Source organism: Phoxinus phoxinus, assembly GCF_949152265.1.
Source record: "Phoxinus phoxinus genome assembly, chromosome: 25".
NCBI lineage: Eukaryota > Metazoa > Chordata > Actinopteri > Cypriniformes > Leuciscidae > Phoxinus > Phoxinus phoxinus.
The window spans coordinates 450934-466087 of record NC_136900.1 but is presented as its reverse complement, the minus strand read 5'-3'; the positions used below and the strand labels follow the sequence as shown (position 1 = coordinate 466087).

Sequence of the window (15154 nt, the reverse complement as noted above, 5' to 3'; positions counted from 1 at the left end):
TCTGTAACTGTAGAAGCACTTCATTATTGTATTGCTTAACTTCTGTCTTCTGTCTTATATGAAGTGAAAAGTTTAGTCAAATCTGTTTAGATGATGTCCACTCACATGAGATCGACAGCGCTCTAGAAAACGCTCTTTTAACACACGTAATCATGTAATCATGTTATCATGTAATCATGTTATCATGTAATCATGTTATTATGTTATTATGTTATTATGTTGTAATGTTCAGTTTTCTTTCAGTCATAAAATGCTTTTTGAGAGACAGATTCACTCTGTAATTGATGAACCTAATTATTAAACTAATAAAATGTGACCGCATATATAATGACTAATTAGCGGAAAACAAACATATGTATTTCAAATTGATAAGATAAAGCTCATGCATTTGAGTGTAAACCCCAATAGAGGCTTTAATGTGCTGAAGATCATCAGCAGTGTTGAGCTCTTCCACTGTTTAACACTTGTGTAGTGCAACCTGCAAACCTGTGTTTCTGTCTCCTCCCCTTGTGTGTTCAACTCTATAAAAGACAGAGTTCATCTCTATTCTCTACTCGCTCTTCTGACTCAGAGAAACTCAGTTCATCTCTATTCTCTACTCGCTCTTCAGACTCAGAGAAACTCAGTTCATCTCTATTCTCTACTCGCTCTTCTGACTCAGAGAAACTCAGTTCATCTCTATTCTCTACTCGCTCTTCTGACTCAGAGAAACTCAGTTCATCTCTATTCTCTACTCGCTCTTCAGACTCAGAGAAACTCAGTTCATCTCTATTCTCTACTCGCTCTTCTGACTCAGAGAAACTCAGTTCATCTCTATTCTCTACTCGCTCTTCTGACTCAGAGAAACTCAGTTCATCTCTATTCTCTACTCGCTCTTCTGACTCAGAGAAACTCAGTTCATCTCTATTCTCTACTCACTCTTCTGACTCAGAGAAACTCAGATCATCTCTATTCTCTACTCGCTCTTCTGACTCAGAGAAACTCAGTTCATCTCTATTCTCTACTCGCTCTTCTGACTCAGAGAAACTCAGTTCATCTCTATTCTCTACTCGCTCTTCTGACTCAGAGAAACTCATCATCTCTATTCTCTACTCGCTCTTCTGACTCAGAGAAACTCAGTTCATCTCTATTCTCTACTCGCTCTTCTGACTCAGAGAAACTCAGTTCATCTCTATTCTCTACTCACTCTTCTGACTCAGAGAAACTCAGATCATCTCTATTCTCTACTCGCTCTTCTGACTCAGAGAAACTCAGTTCATCTCTATTCTCTACTCGCTCTTCTGACTCAGAGAAACTCAGATCATCTCTATTCTCTACTCGCTCTTCTGACTCAGAGAAACTCAGATCATCTCTATTCTCTACTCACTCTTCTGACTCAGAGAAACTCAGTTCATCTCTATTCTCTACTCGCTCTTCTGACTCAGAGAAACTCAGTTCATCTCTATTCTCTACTCGCTCTTCTGACTCAGAGAAACTCATCATCTCTATTCTCTACTCGCTCTTCTGACTCAGAGAAACTCAGATCATCTCTATTCTCTACTCACTCTTCTGACTCAGAGAAACTTAGAGATTCAGTTTCTGCTCTCAGTCGGAGTTCATCATGAAGCTGCTGGTGTTTCTTCTGTTGCCGTGCCTCTCTCTGAGTGAGGTTGTGCCGGGGTTTGGTGAATGCAGAAAGTTCTTTTTGAATAATAACCCTCCTCGATTCACAGCACCACCGGACACCACAGCGAGCACCATCAGCACAGTCCAGTTCACACCACAATGGGACGACACAGTCAAGGACATCTGCCAGTGTGTTCGGGACAACAACGATCAGAAAAAGTGTTTTTATGCAACTTTGTACAACACAGTCTGGAGGATCCCCGTCTACTCTGCGTATGTGTTCAAGACCGCAAGTGTTAAGAGGGTTGATCGTTGGTACATCGAACCTCAGGTGATTATTCAACTGTATATTATAGTATATTGGTCACACTTTATATTAGGTGTCTTTAACTACTATGTACTTAAAAAAATAAGTACAATATAGGCTTATATATGTAGTCCTGTAAACGCTTGTGCTGTTATTGAGGAGGATACGGTAATATTAGCACAGGTTTACTGGTTTAAGAGGTTAACACTGTCATTAAGACTTTGGAATGCCCTTCCTTCCCACATTCCACAGGCAGACACAGTAAATTTATTTAAAAAATTGCTAAAGACATATCTTTTTAAGAAAGCTTTTAATCTTTAGACATTTTAGCATTACATTGCCATAGTAACCCTCCTGATACTTTTTTATGCTTTCTTTTGACGCTCAGCACTTTTTTTGAAGTGGATTTGTCCTACTTGTAACATGTATTACTATGAATTTAATGTATCTTCTTTTATGCCCTCCGAAATATGTAAGATGTCCTTAAGTATTTAGAAAGGCGTCGGCCAAATAAAATGTATTATTATTATTATTATTATTATTATTATAGATGTAAACATGCAGGATACTAAAATATAAGTTCACTGATAAACCTGTATGTACACAATAAGTGCATTGTATCAAATTATTAATTCAAATGTTAGTACATAATAGTTAAAGACACCCAAATTCAAGTGTGATCAGTATATTTATTTAAAATGATAATAATGAATGTGAATTTTGACTGAAACAGTTTGAGTTGTTTGTTCTCTCTCTTGTCCTTTAGCTGGATGGATATACTGAGCCGTGTATGAAAGCTAAAGGTAGCCAAACCATTACTAATCAGGCTGTGAACAGTGACTATGAAGGACAGGACCTTAATAAGCCTTCGTATGACAAAGGTCACCTGTACCCAGTTCTGCACACATACGATGAGCTCTCCATGCTGGCCACCTCCACCCTGACCAACGCCGCTCCACAGGACGCATGCTTCAATCGGCTTCAATGGTACAATCATGAGAAGACTGTTATTGAAGATCTGAAAGCCTGTGACTCTGAGGCTTTTGTGGTGACTGGTGTAGTTCCTAATCACACCAAAAAACTGAAAGATAGAGTTACTGTCTCAAAGTATTACTGGAGAGCCACATGTTGTCTGAAGAACGGTGTGATCACAGGGAAGGGTTACTTCGGACCCAATAACAATAACAGAGTGGAGAAATTAACAATTACAGAACTACAGACACAGCTGGCCAAAGATTACGGTGTGACAACTATTGTAATTTTCCCAAGCATACCAATCCCTACAGGGTCCAAAAGACCCTTCCCAGGTGTAACAGGTGGTTGTATCTAGTTTAGCCTTTAGCCTATGAGCTAATAATGGATCATCACGTTTACATCTGTGACTGGGGTTGGTAATATCTGGAATCAGATCTTCATCCTCTAGATCATGAGTCATGATCCTGACGGTTCTGTTATTTTAATGAATATCTCCAGCCATCTTTGTCCACTTCACTGTTACTGGATCAACATGTGTGTGTAATAATGCTGGCTGTATAATCATGTAATAAAGACAGTGTGCAAACGTGTCTTCATGTGTTTAAACCCTTTATTCAAGCCCACATGACCTCAACGGCCACAGACTGATATTGTGGATTAAGAAGAAACGGTGTTCTCTTGTTCTCCCGTCACAGTGAGCTGCTGTGTCCCGATACGGTGTGTATCCGCTTGTGTTCCTCCGCACACCTGCAGCGTACAGCAGAAGACAGCGGTCGGGTGTGTGCACATCTGGACGGCACTGTCTACAGCACTCCTGACTGGAGAGGCTTCACTGTAAAACACAGTTCTGCCTTAAACATCCAAGTTGATTTAAATTACATTAAACTGACAACTAAAAAATTACTTGAATCTTGTATAACTTACACAAAAAGTTTAGTTCAGAGCAGGAACAGAGAAGCCTTAACTAGTTCAGTTTTCTTTCTCAGCCAATATCAATGGCCGCGTGTCCATTACAGATTTGCGCAACACTTTTGCGTTTTTTCTTCTTCTAAATGTCGATAAAAAAATATTGCAAAATGACGGCGTTTTCATTACCTGATGTTATGCGACTAAAACTTATTTTTTTCCTCTCGCGAGAAGTCATTCCACGAAGCATGGCAACGGACGTTGGTAGGTTTATAGCCTATATATCTCAGCCGCCGCACCGCATTAATGAAGGAGAAGTGAAGTGTTATCATTAATGTCGAGGGAAGACTCATACTGAGCGGATCATACGAGGAGTTCCTGTGTGTCTCCCTCAGTTCTGCTCCGAGGTCGTGATTGTGGCGTTTCTTTGAGGTTTAGAATCCAGTATTCCTGTAATTCTTGTTTCTTTTATGAATTTAATAAAGAACTCTGTCTCGTCTTCTGTCCAAGCGATCCATATAGGCTACTTTTGTGTCCATTCGTTTTTCCTTTTTTAACCCGTAATTGCAAAACGAAAAATGAACGGTTGTTGTATTTTTAAAATGCAAAGTTGAACACCCTGGAGTCACGACTCTGGCCGGCTGAAGAAAGGGAGTTGTCTCCGCGCTGGTGGAAAACCACACTTCGCCGTTTCTCCCAATCCACCCAGACCCAGGATCCTCCGAATCCCCCTCGCCTTCAGTGGAAGCTAGAGAGGATGATGAGGGTGCCACATCCAAATAATGGTCTGCCTCTCCTGAGTCTGTGGTGTCAGAGGGAGAAGACAACACATCCGGCAGCTCGCTGGAGGGTCCGGCTGCAGAATCATCTCTAAAACTTCACTGCAAGTCAAGCCCTTTCTCATGTTGCTTGCTGCTCTTCTCACCATCAAATGACCAGCAGGCTGTAGTGTTTAAATCCACTTGCTTAGTTTTTGTTTAGTCTGCATTTCTCACCATCAAAAGGCAGATGCATGAACACAGTTTTTGTTTACTCCATGTAGTTCTGAGAGCTGAGGTGCATGTTTTGATTTTCTCAGACGTATCAAGGCGAGTTCTCTCACTCTCTCTCACACACACACACACACACTTTATTATGCTATTATACTCAATATAACTCCATGTAAAAGCCAGAAACTAAGCTTTTTTTTGCACAGGCCTATCTAAAGGGTTAATGGTGCCACAGTAAAAATGACAAATTGTAGGCTTAGGGTCTTAGGTTAGGCCCTCTTCCCAACAGGGAAAACCAACAACAATCAAAAATGCATGATTATAAGGTGTCATGGCTTTGCAATCAAAAAGAGTGGTTATAATGGAAGTCAATGGGGCAAAAACAGCCACGAATAGTAAATGAGGGAGAAAAAGTGAAAATCTGATGCTGCACAAAAACTAACACATCAAAACCAATGTAATAGAAGGAAATCCAAGGCACTCTTCTCTGGAAATATATAAAAAGCCTTTATTAGATTGGCTATTTCATAGTAGAAAATTAAAAAAAACATGGGGGGAAAAACAACCCACGCGTAGCAGCAACAATCAGCCTTCTTCAGGGTGTGTTTGTACAAATCAAACAATCTCCTCTGTTATAAGTGCTAATTAGAAACACCTGGATGACAAATTACATGCATATACAGAGAAGGTCCACTAGGAGGTTGCATTACAAATTGAATCAAAAAAAAAAAAACACGCATAAGTACATACATACACATACACACATACATGTATAAGCTACACACAGAAGAAGAAAAAAAAAAAAAAAAAAAAAATTGCTTCTATACACAGAATGCTTTCACAAAAAAGGACTGAAATCTATTTCTTCATTCAACCCAGGGTATATTGTGGCCTGTAACTCATATATATAAAATGTTTCTCTCTGTAACAGTAATTTAAGTCGGTCACCACCCCGAATACTCTTTTTGATCGTTTCTAAACCCTCAACTATTAGACCTTCTGGATTACTGTGGTGCACATTTTGAAAATGTTTTGCCATGGGGTAATCTAAGTTAGCTTTTCTAATGGCATTTTTATGCTCCGATACTCTGTCTTTGAGACGTCTCTTGGTCCGGCCTACATAAAAGCATCCACATTTGCATGATAATCTATATACCACATAAGTGGTGTTACAATTAATGAATGCCTTTATGTTGTACATCTTATCTGTCTTAAAATGACAGAATTCTTTGCATACTTTAATACTCGAACAACGGTTACAAGACCCGCATTTGTAAGTACCTGTTAACTGTCTAAGCCAAGTGGTCTGTTTTTTGGCAGGAAGATGACTAGATACTAGCCTATCTCGTAAAGTCGGAGCCCTCTTGAAACTCATTTTTGGAGATGAAGAAAACACTTCTCTAAGAACAGGATCACTCTCAATAAGATTCCAGTTTGAGTGTATGATCTTTTTTATAGGATTGGCCAGAGAGATATATTCTGTCACAAAAAAGGCTTGGTTTTGTAAACAGGGTCGTTTTGTCTTCTTCTGGAATAGCTCTGGTCTAAGAATAGACTGGGCTTTCTTATAAGCATTTTGCACTGTTTCTGTATGATAGCTCCTTTCTAAAAATCGGTTCGACAGGACTTTCGCTTGCACTTCATATTGTCGGTATCACAAATCCGTCTAAGACGTTGGAACTGGCCGAAAGGTATATTATTTTTTAGCCAATTTGGATGGAAACTATCTGCTTTTAACATAGTGTTCCTATCTGTTGTTTTACGATATACAGTAGTGTGAAGTTCCCCATCTTTACCAATAAAGATTGTTAGATCTAAGTAGTTAATAGTGGTTTTGGAATGTTCCATACACAGTTTTATATTCCTATCATTATTGTTCAAGTGATCATAAAATGGTAACAGTTCATCATAAGACCCACCCCAAATCAGAAGAATATCATCAATGTACCTCCCCACCATTTTATCTTGTCACCGTATTTGTTTAAATAGACAAAATCCCTCTCCCACAAACCTAAAAACAGGTTAGCATAGTTAGGGGCAAAACATGCACCCATCGCAGTGCCCGAACCTGAATATACATTAGGTCTTGGAAAAGGAAAACATTGTTTTTAAGTGTCCATTCGGTGAGCTGAACGATGAATTCGGAGGGAGGCAAAGAGTCTATAGGTCTGTTCGTCAGGAAATGTTGTAAAGCTTTTAGTCCATCATTATGAGCAATGTTTGTATAAAGAGATTCCACATCCAATGTGACTAAGAAACAGTTGTCTGGACCTCTCATATCGCTTAAGACCTTCAACACATGGGTAGTACCCTGTATATAAGAAGGAAGCTGTTGAGCCAATGGCTTGATGTGAAAGTCTATAAATTGCGAAGCTGGCTCTGTGAGAGAACCATTGGCAGATACGATGGGTCTGCCTGGAGGGGATTCGAGAGACGTGTGGATCTGTGGGAGCATAGAGAAGGTGGCTATTCTAGGATGTGGACATAGGAGGAAGTCATGCTCCTGTTTTGAAATCCACTCATCATCCTTCGCTGTGAGCAACAGAACCCTTAGTTTATCTCTCATGTTGTCTATCGGATTGGACAGCAGCCGTTGATAGTAGTCTTGATTGTTGAGTTGTCGTAAGGCTTCTTCAACATATTTGTCTCTGTCCATTATTACAACTGCTCCTCCTTTATCCGCAGGTTTTATGATTATATTCTTTTTCAGATGATCTATTGCAAGTTTTTGGGATTTGGTCAAGTTTTCCCTATTTTTCTGATTTGATGATAAGAGTCTTTCAATGTCATAATCCACCTTTTTTGTAAAAGCAGTCAAAGTCACATTCGAAACTGGAGGCATGAGATATGATTTTGGTCTAAAAGAGGATCTTTGTGCTGTACTGTCATTTCTCTGATTATGTTGATGATACCAAACTTTTAGGTGAAGGCTTCGGTAGAATCTACATAGATCCACCTTAGTATTAAACGCATTAGTGTGGTGGGTGGGAGAGAAAGAAAGTCCTTTGGACAACACACTCACATGGTCTGGGTCAGAGATGTTTTGGATAGGTTGATTACCGTCGGCTCTTGTTCCGATCCCTGAGAACCCATGGTTGTTGTCTCAGTTGTTGTCTTTGTCCTTGACCGTTTTCTGCCTCTCCTTGTTTTTTTCTTTTTATGTTGGGTTTTATGTGTTTGGGTCTTTCGTCCAAAAAATCAGACGTGCTAGAAGCAGCTGGTGAAGACATATTGGAGATCGAAGTGGATTCTTCATCGCTTGTAGTAAAATTGAAGGACACAGATCTCTGTCTATCTCTGTAATTAGATCCAGTCCACTTGTACACGGTGTCATCTTTATAGTCGTTTTCATCTCTCTTGAATTTCTTGATCTTTGGCTGTCTGACCCAATCTGTTAGTTTCTCGAGGTCCTGTTTCAATTTATTTTCAAATGGCAATTTTTTGTCATCATTGCTCATGCCAGAGATTTGTACTTTTATCTCATTGATTTTTTCTTGCACCACTTCTTTTTCTTTCTTACTATGTTCAATGATTAGCAGGATCAGATCTAATGAAGCTACAATATAATAGTCCTATCGATTTCTGGAAAGAAATCAAAAGAATGAATAATTGTAAAACATCGTTACCAACGAATATTGATGGTGTCAGCGGCTCAGATGAAATTACTCAGCTGTGGCAGAAACATTTTTATGAGCTGTTTAACTGTGTTAAAAGTAACTCCTTTAAAATAGGTAACATTGATAATAATGAAGATGCAAGAGTTATACCTAAAGAAATATATGATGCAATTATGATGCTAAAGGATAATTTACAGAAACATCCTCTGATGCACAACCTTGGACACATCATCAGTGTTGTTTCCAGGAGTCACTGGGTGTTTCGGGTCTTACAACAGACACCCTCGTCCAGGCGACCCGACCGAGGCTGATCAGACCCCGGCCTGTGTCCAAGTGGCATTCTACTGCCCCCACTGCTCTCCCCTCTTTAACCAGAGCCATCTGGATGCTTTTTCCGCTGCCTCCACGTTGTTGCCTATGGCTCTTCTTCGGTTAGCACCTGTTATGCCCAGCGCACCGTAGGCCTTGTTCAGGGAGTAACTGGCGAATCCCCTACTGCCGACCTCTACTGGCATACACCTGGTCCTCCATCCGTTTCTCCGACAATCCTCCACCAGTTCTTGGTATTTCTCCCTTTTTCTCTCTTGAGCTTCCTCCATCCTCTCCTCCCAGGGCACTGTCAGCTCTAACAAGATCAGGTGTTTTGTGGCCTCAGAGACCAAGATGATGTCAGGTCTCAATTTGGACTGGGTGATGCGTGTTGGGATTTTCAGTTGCCTTTCCAGGTCGACTGTCATCACCCAGTCTCGGGCCGTGGAGAGCAAACCTACAGAGCAGTTTTTAGATTTTTTCTCTGGCTTTTGTCCTTCCTTGATGAAGTGAATGGCCTTGGCTGTAGCTTGGGTGTATCGGCTGTCCTTGATCCCCTTGCTGATTGCCTCAGCGATGGATTTGAGGACCTGATCGTGCCTCCATCGATACCGGCCCTCGCCCAGCGCCTTGGAGCAGCTGCTCAGGATGTGTTCTAGTGTCCCTATTTTGGAACAAAGAGGGCATGCAGGTGTTTCTATTTTGCCCCATGTGCACAGGTTGGATGGACTTGGGAGTACATCATAGACCCCCTGAATCAAGAACTTGATTCTCTGGGGGTTCCACTTCCAGATTTCCTTCCAGGTGACACTCCTCTCCATCGCCTGCTCCCACTTCATCCAGGCGCCTTGCTGACGCATGGCCACTGTTCTGCTGGTTCGCTCTTCCTCGACTGAAGCTCGCACCTCCTCCTGTACCAGTCTCTGCCTCTCCTTTCCGCTGGCAGAGTCATATCGTGTCGCTGTTAGACTCCCAAGTCCGGCTCTGCCTTGCGCCACTGTTCCAAGGATGGCCTTGTGCTTGAGCCGCGTCTCTGCCTGCTGGACTGCCTCGGCTGCCCTCCACTTCCTCCCTGTCCTCACAACAATCCCTGCACCGGACACTTTGGCATCTCTAGATCCAGAGTACTGCAGGTGTTCCCGTGTCCGTGCAACGATGAACTCCTCCCTGACTGAGCTAAAAGGGAGCCTGAGCTTGTTGGTGTTCCCATATAGCCCGATGTTACTTAGGCTACGTGGCAGGCCCAACCATCTGCGCAGATAGCTGCTCACCTTTTGCTCAAAACCTTCCACCACTGTCATGGGGACCTCATAGATAAGCAGAGGCCAGAGGATTCTTGGGAGGATTCCATGCTGGTAGACCCAGGCCTTGAATCTTCCAGGGAGCCCAGACTTATCCACTGTTCTCAACCATCCCTCCAGGTCAGCACCGGTTGCCTTGATGGAGTCTCTGTCATTCAGGCTACAGTTGAAGAGCTTCCCAAGGCTCTTCACTGGTCTCTCAGTGACTGACGGGATCTGGTGTTCTCCCAGCCTGAAGCGGAATCTGTCTGTAACCTTCCCCTTCTTTAGGACCAGAGACCTGGACTTTGCAGGTTTGAAGCTCATGCGTGCCCATGACATGAGTCTCTCCAACCCCTGGAGGATCCACCTGGCTCCTGGTACCGCAGTTGTTGTCACTGTGAGGTCGTCCATGAATGCTCTTATAGGAGGTTGCCTTACTCCAGCCTTGCTGAGGGGGCCTCTGCACTCTGCTTCAGCTGCCTTGACCAACATGTTCATTGCCAGTGCAAAGAGTGTCACTGAGATGGTGCAGCCAGTGATTATCCCCACCTCCAGCTGGTGCCAGTCAGATGTTAGCTGGCCAGTGGAGACTCTCAAGCTGAACTTGCTGTAATAGTCCAGGATGAGATCTTTCACCTTCTGCGGTACATGGTGTTTCTCCAGTGCGACCTCCACCAGCTTGTGGGGTATTGAGCCATAGGCGTTGGTGAGGTCCAGCCACAGTACAGCCAGGTCCCCTCTGCCTTCTCTTGCTTCCCTGATGAGCTGGGTTACTACGCCTGTGTGTTCCAGACAACCAGGAACTCCTGGTATTCCTCCCTTTTGTACAGACGTGTCAATGTACTTATTGCTCAACAGGAAGTTGGAGAGCCTCTTGGCCACGATGCTGAAGAAGATTTTACCCTCCACACTGAGCAATGAGATGACCCGGAACTCGTCGATGTTCTCAGACTTCTCCTCTTTTGGTATAAACACTCCCTCTGCATACCTCCATGGCTGGGCGATCTTCCCTCTCCTCCAGATCACCTTCAGGCCCCTCCAAAGCCTATGTAATAGCTTTGGGCAGTTCTTGTACACCTTGTAGGGCACTCCACTTGGGCCTGGTGCTGAGCTCGATCTTGCTCTCCTCACCACTTCCTCCACTTCTCTTAGGCGGGGCTCCTTCAAGTCGAAGTCTGATGAAGGCTCTGGTGGTGTTATCAGCGCATCGCATGGACCCAGCGTTTGATCTCTGATGGAGTCACTATAGGTGGCCTTGAGGTGGTCGTTTATGGCATCCTTGGAGCAGGTGAGGCGGCCAGCCCTCTTTTGGCCAAGGAGCTGCTTGGTCAACTTAAATGGGTTGGCCAAGAATGCAGCCCTCTTCCTGGCTCTCTCCTTCCGCCTCCTTCTGTGGAACTCTGCCCTCCGTAAGTTCAAGAGTTGTTTCCTTAGGATTGCTCTCAGATCCGCTAGGCCAGCTCTCTCGACTTCCCCCGCTGATTTGTATTGCCTCTTTAGCAGCCGGAGTTCGTCCCTGAGGCACTGAATTTTCCTTACTCTGTGACTTGGAGCATATGCAGATGGAGCCGGCTTGGGTTCCTCGGTTCCAAATCGCTCAGCTGCGATATTCACTATGAGGGTGGTCATCGTTCTCAATCGGTGGTCCACGTCACCCTTGACTGTCCCTTCCAGGACCTGGCTAACATCTTCATCAAATTGTTGCCACTCAACTCTCTTGTGGGATTTGGGCCACTGGATCTTTAGTTGGACCGCAGGGGCACAGCCAGTTGTTATGGCTGCAGCTTGCTGGCTTTGGAGGCCATGTGCATTGTCAGGAGATGCTGTCTCTTGGGTTATAGTGGCAGATGAGCTGCTGGCACCAGGTATTGGCGGTATGGACGAGATATCTGCGGAGCATCTAACATTTGCAAGTAGAAAACTCTGTCCTCTAATTGCTATTTGTTTTACTGTGCTGTTAGTCCATGGTATTTTACCGGACTCTATTTTATCTGTTGCATTAGTGCCTATCGTCAAAGAAAAAGCTGGTAAGATTAGCAGCTTGGATAATTACAGGCCTGTAGCTCTAGCCAGTATTTTATCCAAGGTCTTAGAGAGAATTATACTGAATAGATTGGAGCACTTTGTTCTGACCACTGACAATCAGTTTGGTTTTAGACCTAAACATGGCACGGATATGTGTATTTTTGCCATAAAGGAGATTTTAGATTTGTATAATAGGCATAATTCTACAATATTTATGTGTTTTATTGATGCCTCTAAAGCCTTTGATCATGTAAATCATGAGAAATTATTCTATAAATTGCACAACAGAGGGGTTCCTAAATATCTAGTGAGAATCTTGGCTTTTTGGTATGCTCATCAGTTAATGTATGTGAAATGGGGTAACTCTATGTCTGCCCCATTCAGTGTAAGCAATGGAGTTAGGCAGGGAAGCATACTGTCTCCCTTTCTGTTTAATATATATATATGGATGAGCTATCAAAAATGCTAAACAACTGTGGAACCGGCTGTATGGCTGGGGACACCATTATAAACCACTAATGTACGCAGATGACCTGGTCATTCTTTGTCCATATAGTGCTGGCCAACAGCTATGAAGGGTGTGTTCTCAATATGGCTCAGAGTTTGATATTACGTTTAATCCCAAGAAGAGTAATATAATGATTGCTAGAAGCAGGGAGGACAATAAACTTTTATTTCCTGATTTTTTTTTATCTGGTAATGTCCTTAAAGTGTGTAATGAGGTCAAATACCGAGGACACTACATAACTGATGACCTGTCTGATGATAGGGACATTCAAAGACAGTATTGTATGTTGTACGCACAGGCTAATATGCTGAATCGCAAATTTAATATGTGCTCACTATCTGTAAAGACCACACTTTTTAAAGCTTTCTGTACTCCAATGTACACTGCCCAGTTGTGGCGGCGCTACAGAAAGAGCAGTGTGCAGAAACTCACTGTGGCATATAATGATGGTGTGAGGCTGCTGCTTAAACTGCCACGATGGAGCAGTGCAAGCGACATGTTTGTGAGTGTTAGGGTTTCCATGTGTCCTGCTGTACTCAGGAATCTCCTGTACAGATATATGTGTAGATTGACGGAGTCATTTAACAGCATCATTGCAACACTAGTGAACCCCGCATCGAGCGCTGTTAGGTTCACTTCGAGACTGTGGAACCATTGGCGTTTTAGTTTATATGCTAATATAGGAACACTATTTTTGTGCATTGTGGAATTCTGATTGGTGTCATTTCTTAGTGTTGTATGTATTTTACATAAATCATTTCTTAGTGTTGTATGTATTTTATCTTGTATTTGGTATGTTTCTGTATAGTGCTATGGACCATTTTTCTGTGTGTCCTGAATAAAGAAAATGATGATGATGATAATGAGCATTTATTCAAAATGGCTTCCCATTTCGATCTGAAATCAATATCTTCAGTGCCAAAAGAGGGACATTTTTTTATTCGAAGGCCTCTTGGAATGAGTAATCAGACAGATTGACAATACTCCAATGAAGCTTAATCTCTTTTTCTGCCATTCTTTTCAGTTCAAAATATTTTTTACTCACATCTGGCTCAGCTCCTGGAGAATTTGTTGTGTCATCGAGTAAAGACTGAGTTACAATGATGTTGTTAGCTTGCTCATTCGAATATGAGAATGCTGCGTTGTATCTTCCATTCTCCATCTTGAGCTAATAATACGACTCCACAATGCCCACTGGATACGAGCAGAGCAACTCCAGAGAAGCACGTCCCTAGTGCTTCATAGTTCAAAAAGAAAAAATGTCCAGGGTGCTCAAGGAGTTCAACATAAGGACGTTTTTTGAAGGTGCTCTTTGGGGTTGGGAATTCAACAAAATGTAATAGCCAATCTAATAAAGGCTTTTTATATATTTCCAAAGAAGAGTGCCTTGGATTTCCTTCTATTACATTTTGTTGAATTCCCAACCCCAAAGAGCACCTTCAAAAACCGTCCTTATGTTGAACTCCTTGAGCACCCTGGACATTTTTTCTTTTTGAACATCAAAACCAATGTTGTTTCTAATCTTTGACATGTCCAAGACTGTGATAAAAGGTAAAAAAAAAATCCAGTCCACAATCACATTTTATATTGAAAAATAAGTGTTTTTCCCCCATATCAGTGACATAAGAATTTGGCGATTAGAGTTAAAATCCTGATTTAAAAAAAAAAAAAAAACATTTAGTAGTTTTGAACAGGACTGAGGTTGATTAATAGATTTATGCAAAAAAAAAAAAAAAAAATTATGTGATCAATTTTTACAGCAGTTTAAAGTAGTGGCTGTTTTCAGCATAACGAAAGGATGTGAATTCGCCCAGAGTGCACTGTTGAGTTTTTGAACATTTTCAAAGCATTTTCCCAAAATATGTGTCACAATAAGATTTGTCACCAAAAATCATTCCATTTGCTGAAACACGGAGAAAGTTATGGCCAAATTAAGACTCAAAAATACCCCATAGTGGCTGAACACATCCCCAACAGCACATCAGGGTTCATAAAGAACAGTCTCGTGTGCTGTCCGAGCGATCCATATATAGGCTACTTGTGTCCATTCGTTTTTCCTTTAACCCGTAATTGAAAAACGTTTTTGAAAAAAATAGTTTGACTTTTTGCCCTTATGCTAAACATTTTAAATATTCACAAATATGAGAAAAAACAGTAGATTTTACTATTTTCCTAAGACAGAATTAGAACCTGGAAATGATATTATTACCGCAGTGCTGAATGAGAAGAGCCATATATATCTGAACCACAGCCTACAGAAAGGTGAGTTATAGGCTAATGATAATAAATGTGTCTGAAAACATAACGAGGCATTTTAATTGTTTATTAATAAACTGTTTTCTAAATCAGTGTCGGCTAAAAACATATCTCCATCTCCGCTGTTTAGAGAGAAATGCACCTTTCATACGCATTACATAATCAGAATGTATTAGCTTTCGATTCGCATTTGTTAGTTTTAAAGTGGACATTTCGAGCTTTAGCTACATAGGCTATATTTAGTTTCAGTTCTCGCGCTCCAGTTCACGGAGATCATGAAAGCACGCCTGATTGTTTTATTTTACAAAAGCACAACGCTTTCTTGCAAGTAGTTGCGAATAATGTATTACTTTCTGTATGACCAGAAATTATAG

The 15154-nt window shown here is 41.8% G+C and overlaps 1 protein-coding gene across 1 annotated transcript; it reads left to right on the top strand.

The window, feature by feature from the left end:
* The first annotated feature begins 552 nt into the window (after positions 1–552).
* LOC306993748 (endonuclease domain-containing 1 protein-like) lies at positions 553–3477 on the top strand. The gene is made up of 2 exons (XM_079603746.1): positions 553–1936; positions 2679–3477. The coding sequence occupies exons 1-2, from the start codon at positions 1601–1603 to the stop codon at positions 3240–3242; spliced, it is 900 nt and encodes a 299-aa protein (XP_079459872.1). The 5' UTR covers positions 553–1600; the 3' UTR covers positions 3243–3477.
* Positions 3478–15154: the final 11677 nt, after the last annotated feature.

Bases quoted from the DNA above. Each gene is read 5' to 3' on its own strand.
- LOC306993748 (XM_079603746.1), top strand. From the start codon at position 1,601: ATGAAGCTGCTGGTGTTTCTTCTGTTGCCGTGCCTCTCTCTGAGTGAG. The intron at 1,937-2,678 runs GTGATTATTCAA...CTTGTCCTTTAG, and splicing joins GTTGGTACATCGAACCTCAG to CTGGATGGATATACTGAGCC.